Here is a 27687-nt window from a genome sequence, read left to right as displayed (position 1 = left end):
TCCTAGGCGTGGCTTTTAAGCTACTTATCGATGGCAACGACCGTGGAAAGGATCAGCTATAGCTTGGTTATATTAAATCAATCAACCACAATATTGGTAATGGATAGTGCCTGATATTATGTTGTGATGGTTTGGTTATCGACGAGCAAGCGAAAAATCAGCTACTAGAAGTAGCACATTTGCAAGCGAATCGCCTATTCGACTCATGCCTACTAACAGAATATTATACAGCATCAACACTCCATGGCGCACATCCCAGCAGCATAATACAAGCTACAAGTCTGTTCATTTGTCACAAGCTATCGTCTTTGAGTTCGCCGTCATCAATGACGTGTTGTTTTTAATTAAGTATGTTTTTCGATGTGTTAACCAATAAACTCGGTCGTCAACAGTGTCTCCCAAGGTTGGCCCGTCCTCCATACCCTTTGCATGAGTTCCCTGGCCCGCCGGTTCTATGCGGTATCAAGGTTGTCTGTCAGTTTCTGATGTCCGGGCTGTTTGTTACGGAGAGAAATGGTGAAAGATCACCAGTAACAAGAAAACACACAGTATCAGGTCACAGGGGAAAGACGCAAAAGAAAGAAAAGAAGGAATAAGCTCACCTGTTCCATCCCCGTCCTCTCGATACAGGTGACCCGGTCCAGCACGACGCGCCTCTGGTCCTCGTCGTCCGTCTCGCAGCCCACCGTGAACAGGGGGAAGAGCATGCTGGTCTCGGCGGTGCCGCCCCTCGAGATCTCGTCCAGGCAGCGCACGATTTCCCCGACGGGCCTGCACACGTCCGGATGCGACGCGGGCTTTCCCAGGACCCGGCGCTGCAGGTGCACGGAGCCGGCGTGGTGGTACGCCCGGTTGACGGCCGATATCTCGCCCGGGTTCCAGTGGGCGACGTCCGGGGTGCCCATGATGTGGGGGCACGGCCGCGGCGGGAGCGCGATGGACCGCGCCAGGTCCCGCTCGAGCTCGCGGGCAGCAGCCAGCGTTGCTTCGTCGGGGATGGTTTGCCATGGCGTCTGGGAGGGGGCTGCTCCTTTTATACTCGCCGCGCGCTGCTGCTGCTGCTGCTGCTGCTGCTGTTTTTTCTTCTCCTGGCGGGCCAGCTCAGCAATCTTGGCGAGGATGTAGATACAGCCGGTGGAGAAGCCCATGATGCAGTCGATCTCGTCGTCGTCCTCGGGGGCGTAGACTTTGTAATCCAGAATCCAGGCCGACGAGACGTCGCGCTCGCCGCCGCCCGAGAGGCTGCCCAGGACGTCGAGGTAGGCGAACCAGCTCCAGAGGAAGTTGCACATTTGGATCTCGTCATGCTCGGCGGCAGCGGTGCTGCTGCCGACGGAGCGGGACCAGCGCAGCCCTCCCGGCCGGGCCGTGATGAGGTCCCGGGCCAGGGCCAGGTGGCGCTGCCAGGGTATGGCGTACCCGAAGGCCGTCGGGGATATGATCTCGACCGACGCGAGCATGATGGCCGTCGCGACGTTTGTGTTTGAGATGCTCTGGTTCGGGTCGTTGAGGGCCGAGCGCAGGGCCGGGAAGATGTCCTGCACCCAGAGGGCGATGCGGGTTGCCGGCTCGGGCTGACAGACGAGCTTTGCGCGGTGGGATGCTGTGCATGTCGAGGTTGTGGATGTTTCCTATTGTCAGTCGGGTGGGGGTGTAAGAGGGCATATCAAGTATTGGAGGGTTTTTAGTACCAGAATATGCAAGCATTAGGCTGAGAAGGTGGTCATTCTTGACTGCCAATCGGGGCAATATTGTGCGAAACGGGTTCGACTGTGGTCCGTCAAACGGAACCAAAACTAAAAAAGCATACTCTTAGTACATCGCTTCCTTCGAGCCGCAGGATACCATGGACTCTTTTTTTTTTTATTTTTTTTTTACCTTCTGCAGTATGATTGAGAAAGTGATGCTGGCAGTAGTTACAGATTAGTTGAGTTGTCCCAAGTCTCATGAAACCCTTGGAACTACACAGGAACGTACAAAATACTACATGTTCATCTAAGCGTCAGCACAAATCCCAGATGCCAGCAGGTTGATATGCGAAGCAGAACATCCACCGACGTTCCATAGGTATTACTCACCATCATATTCATAGGATTGCCCAATAGTCTAAGTAAGAATCAAATCCTTGTTAGCACTGCTGTTGCCTCGTAATTCCAGCCTTTTAACTGCTGACAAGTTTACCCGGCTACTTCCGGGCAGACAACAGATTTACATCTACATACTTTGACGGCAACGGCTCGAGCTTTCGTGGGATCCGCACCACGACCGGTTTGGCATAATGATGGCCCTCTAACGGACGACCATTTTCATCACGCGCATGCGGTTGATGCTTTGACCGTTGAGTGCTGCGACTGTCAGTAGACCTTCCGAGCTGCTCCAGCAGACAGACGATCTCGTCCACGTCCTGGGGATAGGTCCTAGAAATGGCGTTGAAGTCGTCATTCTTGATGACATCCAGATCCACGAGCCCTCGGTCGATCCCATAACAGGTGTAAGAGTCGTCCGAGCCGGCCTGTATGGGGGACAGGATCTTCTCTCCTGCGGGGAAGCTGGGTATTATCGGGCCAATATTCTCCAGGGGTCCAGGAGGCCCCAGGAGGAGAGAGTTGACTGAAAGTCGACGGGAATGGTGGCCCGTGGACGTCGGCCTAAGTGGAGGGACAGGACTGTTGGCAGGTGAGGACATGGACGGCGAGGAGAGCGCGCCCGCCATTGAAGCGTCCGCATCTACTCGAACTCTCTTCCGCGGCCTGCTCGGCTGGTCGTCTACCCCATTCACCTGCCACGTCGAAAACCACCCAGGCGTACCGACACTGCTGAGGCCTGGTGATGAAGCAGAGCTATCCGCGTACACTGACGGTGTGGTAGGCCCATGATGGCCGCCTGTCGACTCATCTTGGGACTCAGGCGTGTGTGTATCAGCCTGCTTCGTTCGCCTACCTTCCCAGTTGAGACGAATGCTGTAGTCGCATGTCACTGATGCCTTGGAGCAGCTTCAACAGTAGTGTCAGGATTCTGATGATGGATACTAGCTAGGCAGGGCAATGGATGGAACATGGAAATGACAATACAACCCGGCGCATAACTTTGCATGTAAATAGGTAATTATAAAAGGTACCTAGTAGGTAGGAAAATGTGATTGACTTACTTGACGCAAATCGGTCGTGCCTCGTCGCATTTTATTTTTCTAGATTTGCACGGCCTGAAACGGAAGACCGCGAAAGAGACGTAAACATCAGCGATGCCTGAGAGTGAAAACAATTCAATTGGGCCGCAACAGAGTTTGCGTACCAACAGCCATTTCTGCTACGCCGCTTCGGACTCGGCGCCCCGGGCTTCCTCGGGCGGGGCATTTAAGAACGGTGGTACTGGTTCTAGATCTAGTCACAGATTCTTTTTCATCCAATCTCTTTTGTGATTTCCGGTGACTTCGGGCGCCTGTCAAAGGGCGGAAGACAATTCCCGTCAAAGAGAGAAAAATGGTCGGGGCTCCTGAAGATCGGACCGTTGCCAACCGAGACGGGGGTTGCCGGGTTGCGCCTCAACACGGGCGCTGTAATCGCCAAAAGTTTAATTATTCAGCGGAGTGAACGCGCCGGCTGCCCCAAGTTTGATTGGGTCGTGGTGAGAGAATGGGTTGAGATGGAGGAAGAAAGAGTCAAAATGAAAATAAATAAAAAATTTCAAATCAAAAACAAACAAGTTGGGGGAAATCTGGCAATCTATAGAATGACAAGTGCGCCCGTCGCAGGAAAACCTGGGCAAAATCAATGTCGAGGATAGCTAACTAACACCAAATCAAAATTCGGAGACTCCGACGTTTGAGGAAATCGTAGAAGACGTTTGCAGGCGTCTCGTGACAAGTCAGTGGCTTGACTGACACGCACATAAGATCCCCGCCAAGATTTTGTTCACAGTTCCAACTCGCCTAGATGAGGTGGGGCAGGCAAGTCATAGTCGGCTGTGATTTCGAATAGGGACGTACCCAGCTTGCCAGGTAATTGAAGGTAAGCACAAGTCAGTGCTGGCGTTGATCTTAACTAGACTGCAGCAATCAAGACTGCTAAATTTACACACGCATGGATTGGTAGGCAAGGTTATGGACGTAGGTATGTAATTAATATATCATACTTTATATCTTTATATTACTTTTGTAATCTATTATGCTCTTTGGGCCCCAACGCAGATATAATGCTTGGTGTTGTCGCCACTTCATCATCGTAACAAATCCAATCAACGCCTTTGTATATGCAAAAAAAAATTAAAAGACATATTTCCAAGAAAATAAGGATGTCCCAAATCAATTGACTCGGGGTTTTCTTTACGCCTTGGCGTTCACATCCTTTTCGGTAATCTTCTCCGACCCCTCGACTGTGCTCTCGACTGGGCTCTCGACACCGGTGTCGACAAACGGCATAGCCGAGGCGCGTCCAGTGCCTGCCCTGCTCAGCGGGCTCAGCAGCGACGACCGGCGCCTCTCTTGGGTCTTTTGACGCTCGAGCGTCTTTTGCCTCTCGAGCTCGTCGGCTTCGGCGATGGCCTCGTCCTCGCCCACCTCGACGTTGCTCTCGCGCATGCGCTTGAGCACCTCGGCCGCTTCGGCCGCGTACTTGCACCGCAACCGGATCTGCTCGCCGTACTTGTAGAAGAGGAACGGGAAAGGAAGGCACGCCAGCGCGAGGAAGGCGGGCACCGACGACGCCCAGTGGATGCCCAGGTCACGGTACATGTAGCTCGTGAAGAGGGGGAAGGCGGCGCCGAAGAGAGAACGAAGCACCGAGTTGGCGGCCAGGACCGACGCGGCAAAGATGACGTACGAGTCGATGAGGTAGCCCTGTGCGAGGGAAGGATCTTTGGTTAGTTATCGTTGGTGCTTTTTGGGGAGGGGCATCTTTTAAGTGAAAATGTCAAAAAAGCAACAAAACTTACCATCAGAGACAAAAACACCAAGACAAGCCCGGCAGCAAAGAACCCCGATCCGATGATGGGGACAATCCAGTGAACATCGTTTCCGTTGGTCCAGGCGAACCAGAACAAACCAACGGGGAGCAAGACCGACCCGATGATGGCGGGAGGAAGTCTAGCCTCGGGCGGGGCCACACCGTTGTGGGCCTTGACCACCGCCATGTACCGCTTGTTGTCGTGGATTGCATATGAAACCGCGAAAATCATGCCCACGGCGATGCCAATGAAAGCCAGGCCGCCAACTCCAGGGCTCCAGCCCTTGCCCTGCTGGAAGACGATGGGGAAGGCCGGGAACATCATGTACATGGTGCCGTACACGATGGCCATGTAGATCGAGATGAGCAACACGATGGGCTCGCGGAACAAAAGGATCCAGGGTCGGGACAGGGAGGTGCGGAACCGCGCGCCCATAGTCTGGCGGCCCTGGATGCTGTCCATCTTGGAGATGTGCAGCTTGCCCGTCAGCGCCGTCAGCTTGGCGGCCCGCTTGCGGAGCAGGACGGGGGCGTAAGTCTCGGGCACCAGCAGGGAGACGACGATCCACATGACGCCGGTGAAGATGGCCATGAGGGCCATGATCCAGCGCCAGCCGGCGGCCTCGCCGAGGAAGCCGCCGGCGATGGGGCCCAAGCTGGGTCCGAGGAAGGGGGCGGCGGCGAAGATGGCCGTGGCCATGCCGCGCTCCTCGGCCGAGAACATGTCGGCGATGACGCCGCCCGAGTTTGTCAGGGGGGACGAGCCAAAGGCACCGGCGAAGAAGCGCAGCACCACCAGGGCCGTCATGTTAGGGGCCCCCACGGCCCCAGCGTTGAAGGCCGTCAGTGCCGCATACGTGCCGAAAAAGAGGATCTGTCTACCAAAGGACTCTGTGACCCAGCCGAGGTGCGATGTTAGCAATCAATGTGTTGGGTGTGTGCGTCTGTGTGCGTGTGTGTGTGCGTGTGCCGAGGCTAGTCAGGGGATAGTGGAGTAATCGTAACAAGATGTAATTTTGGATTCGGAGGAAAACAAAAAATACGAATAAAAAAATTGACGGAGCCGATGCCCACTTACCAGACAGTGGAGCCCATATCAGCGGTCCCACAGCAAAGCCGACGACGAATAAGCTTATGCCGAGGATGGAAACTGTTGTTGAGACATGGAATTCCTTGATGATCTCGGCTGCGCCGCCGGAGTAGGCAGAGCTGACAAACGAGACTGCTAGTGTTGCAAAGGCGTGCAGCAACGTGATGCACCACTTCTTCCAGCCCGGGTACGTCGTAGGATTGTAAGCGTCGACGGGCAAGAAGTCAACGACGAAGGGTGAGTCCTCGGTGCCGTCTCCCCAGTAAGGATGGTTGAGCGTCTCGGCGTTGATTCCCGAGGGGTGAAAGACCAGACTGAAGTGGCCTGTTTGCGGCCTCATCCTCAGTGACTCGGCATCCATGGCCTCTGTTGCTGTCTTGGACGATACCGAGGATCGTGATGGCGAATTGCTCGCCATGGCGGCGCGCTGTTTTGGCGTTTGGCGTGCGTGTATCTGTTGGTTGGTGTGTATTAAATTTGTTGTGTATTAAAGTTGGTGTAGCGTGGACAAAGTACAGTAGCGATTCGGTGAAACCCTTGAAACTCTATCCTGTGCGAGATAGATGTGTGCCTGGTGTGGTGTATTCGAGATGTACCGAGATCTCAAATAACAATGATCGACAAGAAACGTCGTATTCAACTGGGACTTAAATGTAAAAAAAAACACACAAAAAAACAAAGTGTACAAGAAACCCAGGTGTGGGAGTCTCGGGTCTCTTAAGTACAAAAAGACATAACAAAAAATCTCCACACCCCTTTCCCGCCCTTGGTAGGCAAGACTCCCTACTCATCATGCATCTTTGGCTGTGGATGTCGCAAGTTGCATCCCGGACTCTCGGGAACAAGCAAGATGGAGTTATGGCCGGAAACAAGAGCGAAAAGGGCGGACCCTGGACGGATTTACCTCGTGTGCCTAGCCCTTCTGGAAGTTTTTGTGGGTGCGAGCCAGGGGGAGGGGATCGGTCATAAGAAAAAGCGAATTCCACCCGAAAGAAACACCAACGCTTACGTAGCATGCGGAATGCCACTATTACCACTATACTAATTACGTAGTAGTTCATAAGCTGCGGGCACGTGCGCATTTGATTGCTTTTGACCTTCTTTCAATGCCCCCGATTGGGCAAAAAACCGTTGAACCGACGGGGGAACCTAGAGAGTAGAGACATGCTACCACGCCAATCTACCGCGGGCCGCCTTGGCCGGCAGTATACCAGTTACTACCACGTAATTAACGTACATACACAATTACTTCGTAGATACACGTAGACTGGCTTGACCAGATAGACTACGGAGTAGACACGACTTTCATGAATGTACCACCGGTTTTTCTTCTTCTTCTTCTTCTTCCTTCTTTGCGGATATCCTGGCACTGGCAGACTCGATAATTATTATGGGCCATCCGAGGTACTTTGAGCCATAATGAGCCCCCCTCGGGCTTACCGGGATTTTCTAATGCTCGACTTGACATAATGATCAACTTTGTTGTTTATTTGGGTTTAAGTAAGCAGTGCCTGTGGAATAGTGGCGAACCAACCGTTCTTCTGGAGAATGCAAACGAGCCTGACCAAGTCGCTTACCTGACACAGGGCAAAAGTCGGCAGTCGGCACTATTATAGTTCTCCCGAGCCCCCACCCCTCGGCTTGATCAAAAGTGGGCAATCAATCAGTCAAGCACGTTTCGTCCGAGTCCAAGTTTTAACCTATTGTACTTCGTAGCAAGCATCTCTACTTTTTCTTTCTAGCAGGTGCACGTTTTTTTTTCTTTCTTTCTTTCTTCTCCTTGTTCTTCAACTGATGTGTAATGAATGACGCATGCCCTTTTTGCTTCTGCTCATTCTTTATCTTTTGGGAGAATTTAACATTCTGTTAAAACAAGACGAACCAAGAAGAAACATACAAAAAAACGAACGTTACCTAGGTATCAACTAGGCAGCAGAAGAAAAAAAGAAAACGGCCTGAATGACTGGTGGTTTTGCAACGCATACGATGCATGGAGCGTAGCAAAACATCCAAGAATAATTAGAATTGCATCCAAGGAGCAAATTGAATGTTTGACAGCTGCATGGTGAAAGTGCGGACTTTACCGCGGACTTTACCGTCGTACCCTTGTCTCCTTGATTTTTAATCCTCATTTTGCATCCCCCCGATATTTACGTAGTATCAAGCAGCTGGGCTGTGCTTCTCTGCTATCAATGTTGCGTGGCTCTAGCCCTGGTATTGCCCATCTTGCCATTTAATATCCCTGCATTCTTCACCTTGCAAGCTTACCCACATTGATAAAACAAGCCTCGGTTCGGCCTTCAACAGGAGCCAACAGGCTGACAAAAAGGAATCATCAAGATAACGAAAGAGGGAAAGACCTCAATTTGACTAATCCTAGTCGGCATATGCATCTCACCTTTCCCTGCTCCCCGTTTTCCCGTCTTGCATCTTGTCATGGATCATGCTGTCCGACTCATAATGAGTTTAACTGGGGCCCCGGCTGAGCCATCCGGTTCAATAACCCTTTTCTTGGCCTGAGATCTCAGCGTTAACGAATCGGCTTTTTACAATCAACCGTAAACCCGTCGGGTTTCACCTCTTGGCAAAAAGAAGGAAAAACAATGTTGGCGCGGCGCCGTCTGAAAGAGCACCGGCCCAAAATAAGTTCCCGGGACTAAATTCCAGAGCTCCTGATCTAAGATCTCTATTCTAACCTGGTCGGGAATATCAGCCGCATTGATCTCATCTAATTCATCGGCCTAGAGATTCAAGATGACACGAGGGACTTTTGTCATCACATGAATCCACTTGGCCCAAAGGGACTGATGCAGAAAACATGGGCGTTTGACGTTAGCAGCTGATGATCCTGAGTATTGATTGAATCGCGCTCCACTGGTCTCGATTGTTTTCTTTCTGTTTCTTTGATCTGAGGGGTAAGAACTCTTGCATGTATCATCGTCATGGGTTACATTCGCGGATTTACATTGCATATATACCGGCACAAGTCGTTTTTCGGTTCGGGTTGCCGCACATGCTTACCATGCGCAATCACCTACTTTCAGCGATTGCGAAGCCGTAGGGCAGACTGATGCGCAACTCCCAGATGCGTACAAGACAAGGATGCCTCTCCTTGACACCCTGAAAGGACTGCTGGACTTGCGGCTCGGAACTTATACGTGGTATAACCCATAAATCCCATTATGGTCCAAACCTTGTGATATTCGACCCACAAGGCGAGGTATGCATATGCAGTAGCTGGCTAATATAGAAGCCAAGTTCCGCAAAGAGCAAGCGACCATCCCACAGCACTCAGGCGCCATCTTCAAGCACCCTCTTCGTCCCTCGATTCTCCCCGCCTTCTACTCTTCCTCCGCAACCTCTTAGCTTTTATCTCCCCCATCTTCTCTTTGATGGTTATGACCTGACCCTCCCGCCTAGCCTTCTCCCTACCCTCGCCTAGCTCTTCAAGAGTCATGTTCGCCCACCTAACCTTCCCGCCGTCTACAATCTTCCTCTGAACATCAGGCAGATATGCCCAGCTGCAGAGGGCCCCAAAAAACATGAATGTGGCAAAGAGCATGAACAGCGCGCCTTGTCGGTTTGGCCCATCGAAGTTCTCCTTGACTACGTGCACAATCACCACTGCCAAAATTGAGCCTAGCTTTCCAGCGGCGGCCGAGATTCCATGACAGGTACTGCGGTAAGCGGTGGGAAAGATTTCGGCGGGGATGATGAAAGTTAAGGTGTTGGCACCTGATTGTTCGTTTTCAGCATGTGTCAGTTTCTAATAGAGCAGACTAGCATTGGTTTGATGCCTTCACTGGACCTTTGAAAAATAGCTGGACCTGTCCCTGAGCTGCACATACCAAAGTTGAAGGCAAAATGACATATTGCAACCATGACCACAGTGCCGTATGCGGATGGCGATGCTTTCACTCTCATATAGACGCCGCCTGTAATCAGAAACAACAGAGCCAAGGCCAGGAATGACACGGTCAACATCCTCCGGCGGTGGAACTTGTTGCACAGAACGACAAAACAAGCAGAACCGACGATCGAGGCGATCGACACTGAGGCTAGATATTGCTTGGACTGATCGAATAGGACATCGTATATCGTATGGCATGGATGTGTTACGTCCGTTTGCCATGTAGGCAGGGTCCCATTTTCGGCTTTAGACCAACTGCGGACGACGGATGATGAATTCCAGCACTCGAGATTCTCGTCAATCGGGACCGTTTGGGATGTGGCCCAGAGGCTGGCGAGCGTCCCGCGGTTATCAAGGGAGAACTTTTTTGATCGAATCATAGATTGATTATTAGTCTTGTGCTGCGCTCTTCTCGTTGCATCGAGACTCTATGCACATCCATTGCGAGGTCCTCAGCTAGATAACAGCCCTTGGATCTCCAGGATGTCTCGGGCTTGAACGCAGGTCAGCTCATCAACTTACACCGTAAAAGCTGACGTCAAGAAAGAACCACGTCGCCGATGTGCCTGTTTGTATATCTTCAGCCCGGCGCTCATAGACAAGTATATTTCGTTTGCATCTCGAGCATGATGTATTGGGGGTATCTGACACGACTGGGTGGCAACACACCAATAAGGTAGATCCAGTTCCCGTCACGGATGAAGAATTTACGAAGGTCTTCGAGCGAAAACTGTACAGGTGTTGCTTGCTCTATCTGTGGCACGGTCCCAACTGCAGAGGGGCGGACCACGCCTCGAAAGGGTTGTGTCGCGGCCAGCGTGGCTCCGTTGGCGGCCGAAGAACTGGGCCACTGGGATTGAGAGCCGTATATCTTCTGTGTGTCTCTGAAGGCCGCTTCGGTTTTGCCCTTCACTTCCAAAGTGAACAAGCCGCAGTCGTAGAGGAAGAATCGGAATATAATGGCCAGGAGAGCAGGTGCCGCCCCGGAGCCGATGACGATGCGCCAGACGCCATCAATAGCTTTCTTGCATTCTGCTTCGTCTGCAAAAGAGCTTCAGTAACTTAATCGTACCGTAGGCTACCGTAAAAAGCGAGATTACAAGTAGCTTACGAAGACTGTCCAGACCGCATTGCCTCGAATCCAGATGCTTGACATTGTTCCAGCCGAGTAGCACAAAAAGACCTACCAGCTGAGCCAATGCCTGACCTATAGGCTGCATCAAGAAGACGGAGGATAGCATAAGTGTTCTTGACTGTGTACTGGACCACTCAGAGGTTATGACCGAGCTCAGTGGATACTCGGCTCCAATGCCTGATGGGTCTGGTGAGCAAATCATTCGTTTTCTCTCTCAAGCGGCTCTTTGAGTAATGTCTCTTGGCTCTTATTAGAGGGTCTTACCAACGCCCATAACAAATCTCCACCAGGTGAACAATGCCAGAAATGACATGTCCGGTCCGACGCTATTATCACTATACCCATGGCTGCTAGTGGCTACTCCTATCGTAGACACGATGACAAGGACGAGCTCTATCCCATACAGTTTCGCGCGGCCGTAATAGTCTGCGAGGAAGCCAAAGAGCAGCTGGCCGATGACTGAGCCCAGTAGGGTGAAGAGATTTATGATGAGCCCTATAGGGGTATTGGTGTGCGGAAAGTAAACGAAGTTGATTGAGGTAAGAATGACATTTGTGGCGAAAAGGTTGTAGCTGTACAATTGGGAGAGAATGTGAGCCCAGGCCTAGCTTAGCCCGCACTCATTCCTGAATGCTGCCTCCACTCTTCCGGACGAGCGGCTTCCCTGCAGCAGTTGTCAGAGACCCATCTTACCTGTCAGTCAAAAAGCCAGATGCCGTAATTATGAAAATCCTAGCATTGAATGAGTTCAGATCAAGCTGATAGCGAAGTTGGCGACGATCCTACAAGTACCAAGCAAATACCTCGTTAACCAAAGATTCGATGCTATACTCAGGCAGAGACATATACACAATATGCATACAATAAGCTCAAAGAAACGACGGATATCTACTTGTTTGGCAGAGATAGCGTAGAAGCAAAGAAAACTTTCAGAGACTGACCTGGCGGTCCTGTGGGCTCAAGGCCGAACTATCCGCGCCGAGGAAACCCCGATTTCGCCTATGCGGGCCCGCAAAGGCACTATCCATCCTGTAGTTGGACTTGAGAGCCACAAGTTGCGGGTGCGCAGTTGACTGTGGCTTTTTATGAATGGAAAGGTGCTCTAGGACCAAGAGTCACGTACTTTTGCGGGCGCGGCAGGGGTGAGGTCCGGTACCTACAATGTCGGTATGGTTAGATGGTGGATGTGACGCCCGTAGATGTCGACTCGTGCAGGCTGCTCTAGGCCATGGTGGATTTCTCGCAAAAAATGGCATGAAATGTGTGGATGATGTGTGAGTCAATGAACACAAAAATCAAAAGATCATGGCTTCTGCAAGCACGAGAGGGCCATTGAGCGAGAAATAAGCCAGAAAAGTGGCAAAGGCGCTTGACGAAAAGAGAAGAAGTCCGCATAAAGGAGCTGACGGCCGGCCTGGAACATTTCAGCTGAACCAGCTTCAAAGGAGGGGGGGAGAGTGGCTATGAGCTTGGCCGCGCTCTCTTTGAGCCTGGGTGGGAAGATTTGGGCAGCCTGGGCACCCAGGGCCCAGGGTAGGTACACAGGCAGAAGGGTCGACATAAAAGACCGTCTTCTTGACACGCCGTACAGCTAAATTGTTAGGTATGGAGTTGGTAGATGGGTAAGGTAGGTAATCAAGCAGCATATATCAAGGAGAGAGAGGCCTTGTTGAATCATTGGTGTCTTTTAAGAAGCTTCCTTCGTTAGAAAAAGGAATAAAAGTGACACAAGAAGGGCAAAAAGAGAACACAAGCAACAAAGCCAAGCTGGGCCCAATCAATTTTTGACGGAGAAGCATTCTCTCTTTCCCTCCCAAAGGAGTACCTACCTGCCTGCGTTACCCTACTTACAAAGGAAGCCACCTTCTTGAACATCTCGCTGTCATTGGCCAAAGTCTTTGAATGGCATGGAAAAGACGGGCCCACAAAACGTTCTACACACACAGTACCCTGCTCCACCTGGCTCTAGTTTGGTAGTCGCCCAAGCATATCCTTGCTTCTTGGTCGGTTCCATCCGCCCAGGCACATAGCTCGCTTCTGCATCGATTCGTCAAATCCCGTGGCTTGCTTTCACCATGTGCTCTCAACAGCCGCTGGGACTGGGGAGGATTCTGCAGCATCTCGACATCCACAATCCAGGGCTTCCACAGAACCCCTCCCCAGTTCGGACACTCACGCACTCTTTCACCCAGGTGCCCGCCCAACATTCATTCCATGGGTGAAGAAACACAAGTTATGTACCTAACAAATGCTCACAATCTAGACTCAAAAAAAAGGTCATGGCTTTTCTAGTATCTGCCCCGCCCACTAACAAAACCCGATCATATGTCTCGCGCGCTTGCTGGATCTTGGCCTTGCACGCCCACGTCTCGACAATCGGAAAAGTCTAATTCTAGACGGCATATGGAGATCAACGCTGTGGGAGCGTGGTCAAAACAAACCCCCACCTCTTGCTCTCACCCTTGCAAGCCCGCATTGAAATGTTGTGCGTGAGACTTTGGGGAGGATGCGCGGGATGGCTGATGCCGGGTACCAGACTGGTGCAGCCAGTGGTGCTGGGGCTATTGGGGCCAGTTGGTGGCACCCTATATCACCTTATGCCCATCAAACCTCGCAGTAACTAACCCATATCCCCACGGCGCAACAAAAGAGCCACATTGAAGCGAAGGACGGCTACGTATGAGAACTTCCAATCAGTTGACCCCTATTGCCGATCATCTGGCTGTCAATCCTTGAAATTGTTTTTTTTAACATTTTTTCCACTCTTCCCTGATCAGGTCTGCCTTTTCACCCCCTCCTCGCTTATCAGTATCAGACCTGGTTTACTTACTATTTGGATCATATACTAAGTTGGTGGTACCATCCCGCCTGTACCGTACCCCCTCGCAGTCTGTTCTCATCTGCTTCGATACAAGTTAAGCATTTTTTGTATACCTCGCGCACACACCCTCACACCCATACACCTTCGAGCACCGAGCCCCAAAGCGATACCGACGAACCCCCAACTACATCCTCTGCAAGGCGCCTGCCTTCGGCCTTTCAACCTCTTTCGTCCAAGGGCTACTGCCGTCAAATGCACCAAGACTTGCTCTTGTGCCATCCGAATATATGCTGCAACCTCAACCTTTAGCAACAGTCTATTCTTGCCTGTGATTGCTCTGGCCCTGCAAGGGGGTGAACAGTCGCGGACCCGGTCTCCGGGATCGAAGTGGGTCTCGGTCTCCTGGCCGCTATCCTATCGACTTGGAGCACGCAACCACCCGACGTTCCACTGCGACCAGACGCAACAAGGCAGAGGCTAGCCAGCCTGTTCCTGGCCCAGATTCACTAGAGATGGCTTCTAGTTCTTCTGGCTCATCTTCCTTTTCATCCAATGTCCGCTATCCTCCGTCATATCGCCAAGCGCAAACTAGCCCCTTAGATCCAATATGGACGCCGGCAACGACATCAACCGCCTCTGCGCCAACATCATACTCTTCCGAGGCCCCAACTCCGCTACGCCCACGTAAGTTGCCGGTTAGTGACTGATCGTGTGCCCCTTGACGGCGGTTAGTGGGAACTCCTGGTTTGGGTTCAGGTTCTGGGCGACTATGTCGTCGGCTCTCATACTAGGAGCAGTTCGTAAAATTGCTTCCAAGGGCGGCTTGTAGCAGAGTTCTGACCGAAAAATCATACAGTCGACCTTGGCCCTCCAGGCTACCAAGCGACCATGTAAGTCTTTTTCGTCATGGAAAGCAGCAAGCCACTTGCATTGCTTTTTGGCTGACATTACAGCAGTACCCTATTCCAACAAACAGCAGACGAGATGACGGTTTATCTTGGGCCGTGGGAAATAGAGAGTGCCGGCCCAGATCACCGGCGACTATCTTGGCAATGCAGCTACGAAGGCGAGGTCCTTGAACACTATCGTATGTGTGATTTTTTACCAGCAATTCGCATTCGAAACCAGGCCCCTGAATGTACATGATTACTGAGACAACCTCCATCGTCGTTATTATCTAGTACCGTCCAGCAATCCTTCTGACACGTTCCCACTCTCGCTCCATGCACACCACCGGCGCTTCGAGAGCCCTCATGATATGGAGCTCTATCTGAGCTTCAACTCGCCCCAGCGTATTCGGTACACGGCAGCAGATGGCACTATCATGCATGATGCCGTCGTCGAAGTCAACTATGTGTTGGCAACATTCGAGGGCTCGCTTCGCTTCCAGAGCGATCTTCGTGAGCGCGAGGTGGTCGACTTCTTTGACATGGATGTAGTTTGGTCCGATCGTGAAGGCCGTACCGACTCCTTTGGCTCTGTCAAGGGTATCGCCACTGGCCTAAGAATGAAGCTGTGGAAGGACAGGTATTCGTCGCAGCATACCATTGCCCTGCTGGGACGCGACGGTCGCCCGCGCGAGTATTGGATTGCAGCTTTTGATGGGGAAGTCAAGAGTCGTGATGATCGACATCGGAGATTAAAGCTGAATGTCATTCCACGGCGCGGGAGTGCCCATGAACCTACGTCTGGGCCGTCATCGCGGAGGCCATCGTTCTCTTCTTTCCGAAGCCGCACGCGATCGATGGATGACAGCAATGCAGCTGGAAACTCTCAAGCATCTTCGACGCACGACCATGTGCAAAGGCCCAACTTCCGCTACCTTGGAATGCAATTCACTCGGACTGCCGGTAAACTTCTATCCTCGTATTTAGCACGTTTTATCGGCAGAGGTGCTCTCTCTAACTTGAGCGGTGGCAGATTTCGAGCGGTTTATAGCGCAATGGACTTCTTCGCATAGAGAAGAGAGGCAATTTGGTGACTACACGATGGGACAATATGAAATGTCTTCAAGGGCCCCGAGAGCTAGCGTCTTCGAGCTCCCAGCCGAAACTTATCAGATGCTAGAGACGGTGGAGGAGCCAGACACTAGCATGACACAGGACTGATGGAGATCTGGTCAAAGAAATGCATGGCGCAATACTTTTAAGACCGTAGTGCGGACATAATGGCTGTGGTACAGTTCCACAGGACATGCCTAGTACCGGACAAGTGGCGGGTGACAAGCCGGGGCCTTTGACTGCCTTGAGATCAAGAAATTATGATCTTGGAAACCGTCATCATGCACATACCGAGGTATAGGAGCCATCGGCGCATGCTACAGTCGCAGAGCTACACATCTTGGCAGATATTTGAAGTCAGTGGCACTGTAAAGAGATGCACGACTGCAACCGCTGCAACCGAACTTATATGTCTATTGCTCAGATACATATAAATGCCCTGAGCAGGCTACATGCCCTGGAAAGTTTGACAGGTAGCATGTCCTGTAACTCTCCAGTCACTGCAGACTCGAAACATGCCCCAGACCAGGTTGGCCTATAGTATCAAGCACCGCAGAGCGCGGATCTGTCAGGTCAGTGGCAGTGACTGAAAAGGGGGTTGTCTCTCGACGTACTGTGCAATAAGCAGCAAAAAAAAAAAAAAAAAATAATGCGGCAGCAACGGTGGGACCTGGGTTGGGGGTGGATGATGAAGGTGGTGTCTGGTAGGACGATTTAGACGGGATCCAGCTTAGCTTCCGTCCCCGCCAAATAAGTGTTTGGAGTGTGTGCGAGGGTAAGCACGTTGCAATTACGTCATTGAACTCGCAGCACAATGAAGACGTCAGTTGCTTTTCCTTTCCTGGAGAGCTAATAGTCGCGGAGCTGCTCATCATTGTGGGACGCCCACTGCCAATGCTGGACGACACTGTTTTATCTTGCGTCAGCAGAAAGGACTTGTTCCAATGGCCTGGTCATCGGACGTGAAAAGCACGCAGGTTCACTGCTTGATCACAGAATAAGCCTCATCCTGACTGGAAAAAGTTGGAAACTTGCAGAGATTCACAGAAATGGCAGTTATACTATCGGTCAACGCCGGCTCATCCTCGGTCAAGGTCTCGGTGTACGAGGTAGCAGCATCTGGGCAGCCTCCGAAGCCCATCGCCGAGATCCAAATGAGCGGGCTGACAGCACCGCCCACAAAACTCACGTTTAAGAAGAGAAACGACAGCGACGGGAAAGACGAAAAGTTGCAGGATGGCCAAGAGGTCAAGGACGCCGACTCGCAGATAACTGCGTTCAAACGCATCTTGGATGTGTTGTTCGACTCTCGCGAACTGCCACAACTGGGACAAAGGTCAGACATTGACTTTATCGCGCACAGAATCGTTCACGGCGGCGATGCATCACGCACCGAAAAGGTCGGGCGGAAGACCCTGGAGCGACTGGACGCGCTCAGCGAGCTCGCACCGCTCCACAACAAACCATCGCTGGGCATCGTCAAGGCATGCATGGACATGGACGGGCTGGAAGACGCCATCAACGTGGCCTGCTTTGACACACAGTTTCACGCCTCCATTCCACGCCACATCCACACGTACCCGATCGACCAGGCACGTGCGCGAAAGAACGGACTCCGCAAGTACGGATTTCACGGAATCAGCTACTCGTTCATCACGAGGGCAGCTGCGGAGCACCTAGGCAAGCCTGTCGAGGAGACGAGCCTGATTGCGCTGCACCTGGGGTCCGGGGCGAGCGCGTGCGCGATACAGAAGGGGAGGAGCCGCGACACGAGCATGGGCCTCACGCCCGTGGCTGGCCTGCCCGGCGCGACGAGGAGCGGCAGCGTGGACCCGAGCCTCGTGTTCCACTACGCCAGCGATGTGGGCAGGCTATCGCCCAATTCGACGCGCGACCTGCATATCTCACGCGCCGAAGAGATACTCAACAAGGAATCCGGGTGGAAAGCGCTGGCTGGCACGACGGACTTTGGGGAGATAGCCGCCGCCGCCGAAGGGGACTCTGGTCGGGACAGCCTCGCATTTGACCTCTTTGTCGATCGCGTCTGCGGATTCATCGGGCAGTACTATGTTAGCCTGGGCGGCGATGTCGACGCGCTCGTCTTTGCGGGAGGCATTGGCGAAAAGAGCGCGCTGCTGAGGAAGAAGGTGGTGGAGCAGTGTCGATGCCTTGGATTTCGCCTTGCCGCCGATGGAGACGACGCTGCGATCGTCGATAATGACGAGAGGATCGTGAGCGAAGTCGGTGCGAGGGATGCAAAGCACAGGGTCCTCGTTTGTCGGACGGACGAGCAGTTCGAGATGGCGCGGATGTGTGCCGAGGATGAAGAATTATGGGGTGAATCATGAGCCTCATCGACTCGACCGAGACGAATGGGGTGGGTACTGGCTAAACACATCGATTTACTCAACGCGCAGGCAAATGGATCTGTTGCCCTGCGGCCATCGGGATCTCGCTGATAATCGCCGGCAAATATATCTTTATTTCCCGACATCTCGCCAGCCAGTCTCTCTCCACAAAAGTAAATTAACTAGCAAAGCAAAGCTGAAGGAACACGGTGGAGAGGAAGACACGAAAAGGGCATTCTTGAGACTAGCGGCTTTATCTTCCCAGTTTTTGGAGGAGATATGGGATTGTGAAGTTGGCATAACCCAAAGGCTTGAACGCCATGATCAGTAATCCCAAAACGGCCAATATAAGGGGAGAAGACCCCGTTCCTCCCAAGATTTGCTGTTCCAATCGCCGATTGAGGGCGTGTGATTTGGGCAAGGCAACATTGACTGGCGAATAGCGTAGCAACGGACCAAGTTTTGAATGTTGTTGAAAACCTGCCCGCGAGTCAAGATCCCTAGCTAGTTTTGCCGTGTTGAGGTAGCCAAGATAGCTCTGACCCTTTTTTTTTTGTTCAGCACATGCAAGCTTCCATCAGCCTGGGTAGAGTCCCACCCCACACAAGGTGTACTGTAATCCTTAGCGTTTCTCCACGGCTCCCCGGCAAGGGTTTCTTCCCTCCCCTCCCTCTTTTTGTGGTATTGGATCCCCTTATATTTCATTTGGGAATCAGAACGAACAAAGAATGAGGTCACAGGTTACCAAACTCTGGGTCGCCGCAAAGGTCTAGACCACTTCGGAACAAACGAGGGGTTTTTTTACTATTGTAGTTTTTTTTAATTCAACACTTCTCACCGAAGTAGGTGTTATCATAGCCTTTATCTGGTATAGCCTCTATCCCTCTGTTTTTTTTTTTTAGGTTTTTTGAGACACATGCCAACTATCCCACCGGAAGGCCGGCCGTTACATTCATTGCCTTGATACACGTTGCTCTAGTACCAAAAAGAGCGATTCGCAAACGAGGGGGGGATTTTAAATTAAAAAAGAAGGGAAAAAGTATGCAGTACCTTGCACAAGAGAGATACCCAGAGATGGGCTTGGAAACTATTCATGACACATGCACCTAGCTGGGAAACAGGAGCCCACCCTGGAAAGTTTTTTCTGTCGCGTCCTTATTTCCGGGCCGCGAAACAGCGCGAACTGCCCGTGGGGGTATTGATTTTCTTCTTGTTGCTCTTTGATTTTCTTTTGCCTTCCTTTCTTTCTTCCTCAAGGGGCTTTATTGAACGAGGGGCGAACCAGTGGGACTAGGGGACTAAATGTAGAGTCATGCCATAAAAAAAAAAAAAAACGAGAAGCACTAAAACGATCTGCCGGTCTCTTGCGTGGGCGCGAGTCCGTTCCTTTGCTCCCCGGTGGCCGGGGTTTGTTTACTCGACCGGATGTGTGGGAAAATGCCAAGGTCGTCATCTCGGCATATGCGTTAATGAGACGACAAAGGCAGGAAATAAAAGAGGGCAAACGCACAAAGGAAGGGGGGGGGGGCAGAAAAAAAAAAACAAAGGCATACTCCGTAGTTTTCCAAAACGATTGTGGCGCGCAAGCTGAGAGGCCAAGATGACCAATGGAGAAGACCCATCAGGTTGGTAGAAAAAGTAAAAGATAAGTTGAGTCACAAGGGAGTAAATTGTTCTTTTCGTCTTTTAATTGAGGGGGTGGACGTATTTTATTTCATTTCTGCGGAACATAAACCACACTATAGAGTGAGCTTTGAAGTTTAGGGTCCGTTCATGTACTTTCTCCAATCGCTTCCTCCAATTGCCGCCCTGGTATATGTAACGAAATGTGATGATATATAGGCAAAGCATAAAAAAGGGAAACCGGACAATTCATAACACTGTAGGAACAGAATAAGAAAATCATGAGACGTGATGTGAACCACCGCCTGCTTCCCAATACAATAGAACCCCGTGTATGTGTATATTTTCAAAGGCGCCGTGTATATCCTTTGCTGCATTAGTCGCTCTCGAGGGAGTCAACCATTAAGACAGATCCCATATCCCAAATATATATAAAAAAACAAATAGGAAAAAGAGGTCCAAGATGGAAACCCCCCAAAACAACTCCAAATGCGCCGTCCCAATGCTCGTGTGCTCTATGCAAGCAAGGTGCTTTATCGTATGCGTGCACCATCCCAAAAAAAAACCGTAAAAAGAAAAAGAATACCCGAGTTACACCGTGTTGTTGTTAAGAGAAATTTCGTGTGCGCTAAAGAAAAAGACACTCAGAAGTAATGGGAGGCGAGGGCAAAAAAAGAAAATATCACAAGAAAACCAATTGGTCGGAGCATGGTTAAATACGCCTCGTGTATATGTACGTTTGGTCGGAAAGGAAGACGTTGCAAAACTTTTGGACGCGGAGGGTGTATTGCGCAAACAAAAGCTAGTGTCGCGGGGAATGGCGTCATTGGTGTCGATTGCGAAGAATTTTGTAGGTATGCTATGCAGTTGGTTGCGAGGCGGTTGACATAGGTGAGTGTAGGGTGGGGGGATCGGCCTGAGTTCTCACGTAACTTAGGCGCCCTCCTGGCAGGCCACGGCCGCTAACGCATCGAGACCGATGCTCATGTTCCTGGATGGTACTGGGCGGGCCAAAAGCGACCCGTTAAATGTCCTCATGTGCCAGTTGCTGCCTTGAATCCCTGGCGAAGGCAATGGCGTTGAGCTGTCGACCACCTTAGGACCTGCTGTGCTTCCGCTGCTGCTGCCACTGCTGTGTTTGCTAGAGGAGCTAGACCTACGTGCTGACACGGTCGGCCTGGTTGCGCCTGATCGGTTGCGGTCCTTGTAGTGAGTCTCAAGGTGCTGCTTCATGTTATCGGCACGCGTGAACTTCTTGTTGCAGCCCGGGTACGTGCACTGGACGGCCTTTTCGGCTGTATGTATCTTGGAGTGCCTCGAGGCGTGGCCTGAGGTCGTGAATGTCTTTTCGCAGCCGTGGCTGTCGCGGTATCTGCACGGGTAGCGCTTTCCGGTGGATGTGGGGTTGCTGCTGCTGTTCCCACTGCCAGCCATATCGTCATCGTACGAACCAGACCTGCTGCTGCGGCTGCCAAAGGTGACGGGCCTCTTTGCTGAGCTTGTTGGAGGGGGCGCGTCGGGGAGGTAATCATCGTAGGGAGTAGTGCTTTCTGACGAACTGTAGAGTGCCGGGGTTGGGTGGCCGTAGTCGGCGTACATGACGTTTGGCGTCATAGGTGACAAGGGCTCGCTGCTGTTCTGGGAGTCATACGAGTCGGACCGTGATAGTTGCGGGGCGTTGGGCGAGGCTGATGCGCTTCTTGCGAGTGCGGCGTTGAATGGTCGAGAGAGGACGTGGTTTGCAGTCGAGTATGAGAGCCTTTGTACTGTTGAGTATTCTACTGGAGGCGAGTATGAAGGGGCATCATCGTTCAATAACGACACTTGCCGGCCTGCTGCGTCTCTTGCGTGCATTTTTGCGGTATGTGTGTGTGAGTGTTGTGGCTGTTGGATATCCCCAGTTTGAACCAGCTGTGACTATGACGTTATAATTCCAAGCTCTTTTCTGGTAGCCAAGCTTGTTCTGTGTCGTTTCGATGGCTCCGTGCCTTGTTCGTTTGTCCAGAAGGAAACCCAAAGAAAAAAGAAAAAAAATCCCCTAACGGACTGTTGTTCGAAAGGTTGTCAGACGAGCTTTCCAAGAGGTCGACGATGATGTCCGCAATGTGCCAGTGCAAGACAGGTGTTGTGTGGACCACTTACAATGAAGTAAGATTTTGGCGCAAGAGATGGCCGGCAGTGGGGCGAGAGAGATGTGGTAATGGAGTAAAGGTAGAATGCCTTTAAGTTAGTTGAAGATGTGAACGTCAAAAAAATGTTGAATCACGAACGAACTGAGCCACAGTCTACTTTCGGGGGAGGGTGCTTGATATGTATACCGACCGACAGACAGACAGCCTTTGCGCACACCAGGCGGAGCAAAAGGTGGGCAGCAAAAGCAGGAAAGCAGAACTGGGGTCTCCCAAGGGAGTGGGAGAGTGCAATGATGTGAGCCCGGGCTTGGTAGCGCGCCGCCCGTCAAGAAAACGCAGGGATTAACAAACTCCACAGGTATCCTGTGGGTCCCTTCTTTTTCTTACTAGGTACGGCCACACCTTGTCCAAGTCAGGTCGTGGTGCGAGGTACCTTGTCTGCCAGTCCACGGATCCCCCGAGGGGTTCGCTTTTCCAACGCGCACGCAGCCACGCCCGACATCACCTTTGCAGCAGCCCGCATGGAGTAGGAAAAGAAAATCGAGAGAAAATACTCCGTGGGAGGTAAAAGAGAGGAAAATAGAAAAATAAAAGACGAATAGGAAAGCAACAAACAAAAAAAACTAGAGACCAAGGTACATCAGTCACATTAGCCACAGCAAAAAAACGGTACAGTACTTTTTTTTTAAAAAAAAAAAAAAGGCTTTGCGCCGCCATGACAAGGGAGATCCCTACTCCACCCCAGTGCCCTCGTTCATTTTTTCTTTTCTTTTCCTTTTTGCGCCCACTCCCCCCCTCCCGCTACCACAACAGACTTGTACAGAGATCACGATGCGAACGGAAATGAAACCCACCCCCCTAGCCGCTGGACAATGATGTCATGATGATTTTCAACGCATGGCAGATTACAGCCTGTCGTCCTGCAAAATGGAATGAGAGAGAGCAAGGGTTGGATTTTCTGGACGGAATAATTGGCTTAAAGTAAAATCTTCCTATTCTTTACTGTTCCCTCACTGCGAACATAGACTTAACATTTCTAGAGAGTTTGACAGGGTCATGTTGTTCTGATACGTCGACATATCGTATATCAAAAGCACGTCGTTTTTACGCCCGTCCGTGACAACCGACTTGGCGACGCAAGCTTCCTTTTCTTGACTACCTGCCTTGCGTAGCACGTATTAAACCAGAGGCTGGAGCGCGATGTGCTTGACAACGTACGGTATGGTATATCTCAACCGAGATCCCGGATACAAGCTGCTGGTCATTCCGGTTCAAACATTAAAAAATAAAAAAATAAAAGAGTAGAAAAAGCAAAGCGACAGGCATGTCCTTCGTGCAGGTAAATAAGCACACTACACCGGTGATCAGGCACCAGGCCCAATTTTCGACATCTCGATCGTTCTTTTATCTGTCGGTCGGCGATCAATACACTAAAACGGGGGAACATGACTTGAGTTAGTACCTTTAAGACTACATACGTGGTAGCTTCACGCCTCTTCTGCAAGTTAAGCTCAACAAAAATAGGCCTTAATCGAGATACTACGTAGTATTAGTTAGTATAGGGGGGAAAGCCCTTCAAGGTCCGACTCCTGCATCGATTATGGGAAGGGTGACTCGCAATCTATTGGACCCTGCGCGCGCAAGCACCTCGGTCAAAGTACCCTACATACCGTAGGAATAGTAAAAGTCCCCTGTCCGCAGTCCGCTGCGGCCATTTAAATAAAACGTCCGGATGGAAGAAAAAAAAAGGTAAACCTGTGTCCGAAAAGGAACCCAACCCGTTTCCGAGTAGCTGGGAATTCAGCTCACACCCAGCCCTTACGATAGTCCCCTAGTCCCTTGCCAACCGAAGCATCCATCCACTCACTATTAAGGAGATTCAAGAAATAAAAACCAAAAAGAATAGTGTCTGTTTGTCGTCCTTGTCTTTGACTGCAACCTTTCTTCTTTTTGGGCATTTTTTTTCCTTGCCCATCCCGTCCTGGCCAAGATGCTGAGATGGATCCTTTCCCGGTGATGAGAAGTGAACCGTGAGGCGGTATGCAAACTGGGTCAGGGAAATTGCATCGCATAGCAATACCATAGTAGTCCCAGAGCCCCATTACTGTTTTTTGGCCCGTCTACATATAGATTGAGCAGGTGTGACGTCAATCCATCAAGTTCAGGGACCCGGACGCATGTAGCGCGCAGCCTGACATCCATGGAGCATCGGTACGAGGAGCAGGAGGAGGGGGGCGTCCCATAAGGACAAGGGGGTTTACCGAAAAGGTCTCGTCTAAGAGCCTGTCGTCCCAGAAATTGGGCTTTTACTATTGTAGGTAACCGTGTACATATGTGGAAGTCTCCAGAAGTCTGAGGCGTCCGGGTTACCAGCCCAAGCTTGGAAGGTAGTCCCGTCTTCGGCGCAAGGAACGGAATGGAACCGATGGGGCTGTTGACAGTTCGGGTAACATGGCTTATATTTCTTGAAGTTTTTTTTTCAACTGTTTTAATATATATGTATAGAGAGTCATACTAGGTATCGTACGATGTACTAAATAGTAAGTAGAAGCTCCTCGCCAAATGTGACCGAATGCTGAGGCGGGGGAGAGGGCAAGCAACAACGAGAAACAGAAGAAAATAAAAATATAAAATAAAAACACGCAGTACGAAGATTCACTACAACTGGCTAGTCTACAGCTAAATTGGACGAGCAGCTGCCCACGTTTCAGGAAATCTGTGCGTTGGTCAGTCATTCTTGTGCACAGCCACTCCGCTCAAAGGGGGAAAGAAAAAGAAGTCGACGAAGAAGAAAGAAACAAAGAAGAAACTTTGACTCGACATCGACGATTGAATTCTGGCGCAAACTGTCAATCAAAGCGAACTGACTAAGTACCTGCGTACCTCAATACTGTCGATTGACTCTGATTGAGTTGATCCGATTGATACCACACAAGTTCACCGCTACCCCATGTTGCTCGCATGACTTGACTGCCTAAACCAGTCCGTTGGTATTTTCCTACTTTGCTTGCGTTCCGAAAAGGGATATTAGGTTATTGCCAATCAAAGATACGTGACAAACAGGAGCAGGTTCCGATGTTATTGCGCATACTGGCCTCCAAAAGCGAACGGGAAAAAAGCCCAACCCTTTATTTTTTTTTCCCCTTTCACTTTTTTCTTCTTTTTGCAAGGTTCGTGCCTTGGAACAGGTTTCAAAGGCTTTAGTTAGGGGTGTGTGTGGGATGACGAGGTCATCAAATCATCCCAAGAGCAGCTATGATATGGATTTAGTAGGCAATGGACCCGATGCTCTCTCCAGAGATCGTGTTTTATACGTGTCATCGAAGAAGTTGAGCCTTGTTGTGGGGCTGCCCGCCATGCAGACTGCTTGGCTTGGGCGGGACCCATTGATGCAGGGGTTCGTGCGGGAAAATGTGGATTTGGTGGGATACTAGGCCAGGGAGCCTAGAACGAGGTAAAGGAGGGAGGCAAGGATGGTAAGCTAAGTCCCCTTGGGAGCTGGCCCCAGTATTAGTTTATCTTGGGTTATGGCGTAAGGCGGTAGGTAGGGAGAAGTGGCTGCTCGTACAACGTGGCTGCCTTCAAGGCAATGGAAACGAGATGAGAAGAAAAGAGATGCGAACTGGAAGCCAAAATTGGAGCTTTTTGAGAAAAGAATAAGAGAGACATCAGTGAAAAGCCACTTACGACATGCGATTAAACTTCAAAATCAATAACAATTTCAACGCTGAGCTTTACTCATCTCCAACGTTGAAACTCGCGATCAAATTCAATCCAATCAAAAAAAGAAACAAAAAGAGGATATTGCGCAAAGGCCTACTGTCCAATACTGTACTACGGAATACAGTACATAATTACTTCGCACAGTAAGAAGGAAACAAAGGAAACCTCACCGGACCCTTACCATATTATGTTCCCCCCGCCTGGGCCGTGAAAGGGGAGGGGGGTGCGACAAGACTCGGTAGACTCGGCTGGCGTGTGGCACCGCGTATTTTCGACCGCTCCTGATGGAATTATTTTCCATGGGCTATGTTATATTTTTCTCTTTTTTTTTCTGTTCGGTTGCTCTGATGTTCCTGTCTGAAAAAAAGCAAAGTGAAGAAAAGCGTACGGCGCGAACAGCCAACAGGAATCCTAGCAAGCCTAGCACCTCTTGGCACCTAGTAAGGTACTACTTACTTTTTTCTTCTAAACCACCCCACCCCCCACAGCCAACCGGGCGGGAAAGAAACAGGGGATCTAGTCGACGAAAGCGGTTAGAAGCAAAGCCTGTCAATCTCGATCTCCTCTGAAAACCCGATGGCCGTTCCTGCCCAAACACAATTTCTTGACCTAAAAAGAGAGACAGGCGAACAGAGCCAGCCAAACGAGTCCCGTGCTGTTCCGGGCCTCCTGTACGGAAATTCGCCGTTCGACCCGCCCGGGGGCATGCGCGCGCGTGCGTTCTTTGCAACACTTAATATCTATTGTTATTTATCTATTACCTCTTTTTTTTTTCTGCCTTCCCCCATTTTTTCCACCCCAGAATGCACATGCAAAGTACACCGCCAAACATTATTCGTCATGCAAGAAAAACAAAAATGTCCACAAGACCGCAAATCAGGATTGATCCGGAATGCCATGTTTGTAGTTATGTTACCGGTATTTTGCCAGCCAAGCGGATTTCATTTTCTGCCATCTAGTCAACAATCAGATCTCGATGATGTTTCATGGATTGCCAGCCCTATAAGCCTGTGGCGCTGCGACATTTTCTTCTTTTTTTATTGCTCCTTTTTTTATTCTTTTTTTGTTTATCTTAGCGTTTCTTTTGCTCGCCCAAGCCGACAGTTCATACCGGCGAATAAACAGACCCTTCTCCAACCGTATAGGTAGTTTCGCAAGTATCATAGTGATACTCGCATTCAGCTGAGGGTAGCAACCTATTGGGTCTTATCCTCTTGTTCTTTTGCGAGCACAAATTAAAATACAAGCCATGGTTCGAGTCTCGGGGTCGTTCGGTCCCCTTTTTGACACTCTTACTGGTTTATCAACTTGTGTGTACCAGTATTTTATATTAGATTTTTTAATAATTAGTCGTTCCCCCAAGGGACCAAGGGCCCGTCTATGAATACCTTCTTTTGCGCTTATTTTTCCTAGCGAATATGTGGTGTGCACGTAGTGAAAAGCGCTGTGTTATATCCGCTACCCGCCGGGGGTGTAAACATGTCCTGGGAGTAGGCGACGGGTAGCCACACATTATGTAATATAGTGAAATCGCGATGCGTTCGCCGCCTAGCAGGGTTTAGATACCGCCCCGCTCCAGAGCTCCAAGTATCCGGCGGAGAAATACCGCGGCAATACCGTAACCATAACATCAAGAACCACGTACCGTACCATGCCATGCAATCACTGTACAGCCTTTTGTTTCCCCTCTTCCACCCCAAGAAAAAAAGTCACTTTCGGTCCCTTGTCCTACCATGTTTTGCGATGGGCTTAATGTTGAAATGCTATCACGTAGTCGGAGCATCTACTCCGGAAAGTTGCACAGCATTCTTTTGTTGATCCCATTATTAAGCAGGGACTTTCAAGCTGTGGGCAAGGGAATAAGTCCAATGTGCTCAGGATTCGTCAATATTACGCCGCATACAAAATTGTTTCAAATTGACCATTAAATTGCCATACAATACGTAATGATCCAAGCTAAGAGCT

At 50.7% G+C, this 27687-nt stretch overlaps 7 protein-coding genes across 7 annotated transcripts; 3 read left to right on the top strand and 4 right to left on the bottom strand.

Annotated features, from left to right (window-relative positions):
• Positions 1 to 245: 245 nt before the first annotated feature.
• MGG_05724 (uncharacterized protein) lies at positions 246 to 3841 on the bottom strand. Its single transcript, XM_003710583.1, has 9 exons — positions 3292 to 3841; positions 3149 to 3202; positions 2223 to 2993; positions 2079 to 2106; positions 1978 to 1983; positions 1879 to 1906; positions 1692 to 1796; positions 603 to 1603; positions 246 to 452 (listed from the first exon to the last, which is right to left on the bottom strand). The coding sequence occupies exons 1-9, from the start codon at positions 3351 to 3353 to the stop codon at positions 366 to 368; spliced, it is 2142 nt and encodes a 713-aa protein (XP_003710631.1). The 5' UTR covers positions 3354 to 3841; the 3' UTR covers positions 246 to 365.
• A 260-nt stretch (positions 3842 to 4101) lies between these two features.
• On the bottom strand, positions 4102 to 6868 carry MGG_05723 (fluconazole resistance protein 1). The gene is made up of 3 exons (XM_003710582.1): positions 6019 to 6868; positions 4930 to 5831; positions 4102 to 4834 (listed from the first exon to the last, which is right to left on the bottom strand). The coding sequence occupies exons 1-3, from the start codon at positions 6446 to 6448 to the stop codon at positions 4322 to 4324; spliced, it is 1845 nt and encodes a 614-aa protein (XP_003710630.1). The 5' UTR covers positions 6449 to 6868; the 3' UTR covers positions 4102 to 4321.
• A 2247-nt stretch (positions 6869 to 9115) lies between these two features.
• Positions 9116 to 12650, bottom strand: MGG_05722 (uncharacterized protein). The gene is made up of 8 exons (XM_003710581.1): positions 12017 to 12650; positions 11769 to 11857; positions 11340 to 11647; positions 11052 to 11252; positions 10610 to 10981; positions 10463 to 10506; positions 9879 to 10302; positions 9116 to 9765 (listed from the first exon to the last, which is right to left on the bottom strand). Exons 1-8 carry the CDS (start codon positions 12101 to 12103, stop codon positions 9335 to 9337), a joined length of 1956 nt encoding a protein of 651 aa, XP_003710629.1. The 5' UTR covers positions 12104 to 12650; the 3' UTR covers positions 9116 to 9334.
• A 1853-nt stretch (positions 12651 to 14503) lies between these two features.
• On the top strand, positions 14504 to 14725 carry MGG_16453 (uncharacterized protein; the record flags this gene model as incomplete). The annotated part of the gene is made up of 2 exons (XM_003710580.1): positions 14504 to 14580; positions 14653 to 14725. The coding sequence occupies 2 exons, from the start codon at positions 14504 to 14506 to the stop codon at positions 14723 to 14725; spliced, it is 150 nt and encodes a 49-aa protein (XP_003710628.1).
• Positions 14726 to 15154: 429 nt separating this feature from the next.
• On the top strand, positions 15155 to 15498 carry MGG_16452 (uncharacterized protein; the record flags this gene model as incomplete). Its single annotated transcript, XM_003710579.1, has 2 exons — positions 15155 to 15423; positions 15492 to 15498. The coding sequence occupies 2 exons, from the start codon at positions 15155 to 15157 to the stop codon at positions 15496 to 15498; spliced, it is 276 nt and encodes a 91-aa protein (XP_003710627.1).
• A 1219-nt stretch (positions 15499 to 16717) lies between these two features.
• Positions 16718 to 19678, top strand: MGG_13157 (acetate kinase). The gene has a single exon (XM_003710578.1). The coding sequence runs from the start codon at positions 16946 to 16948 to the stop codon at positions 18242 to 18244; it is 1299 nt and encodes a 432-aa protein (XP_003710626.1). The 5' UTR covers positions 16718 to 16945; the 3' UTR covers positions 18245 to 19678.
• Positions 19679 to 19881: 203 nt separating this feature from the next.
• Positions 19882 to 22181, bottom strand: MGG_13156 (uncharacterized protein). Its single transcript, XM_003710577.1, has 2 exons — positions 22010 to 22181; positions 19882 to 21913 (listed from the first exon to the last, which is right to left on the bottom strand). Exon 2 carries the CDS (start codon positions 21719 to 21721, stop codon positions 20801 to 20803), a length of 921 nt encoding a protein of 306 aa, XP_003710625.1. The 5' UTR covers positions 21722 to 21913; positions 22010 to 22181; the 3' UTR covers positions 19882 to 20800.
• Between the last annotated feature and the right edge of the window lie 5506 nt (positions 22182 to 27687).

This window comes from Pyricularia oryzae, chromosome 1 (assembly GCF_000002495.2).
Source record: "Pyricularia oryzae 70-15 chromosome 1, whole genome shotgun sequence".
In the NCBI taxonomy this organism is placed as follows: Eukaryota; Fungi; Ascomycota; class Sordariomycetes; order Magnaporthales; family Pyriculariaceae; genus Pyricularia; species Pyricularia oryzae.
Note: the sequence above shows the minus strand (reverse complement) of the source record. Positions and strands in the feature narration are given on the sequence as shown.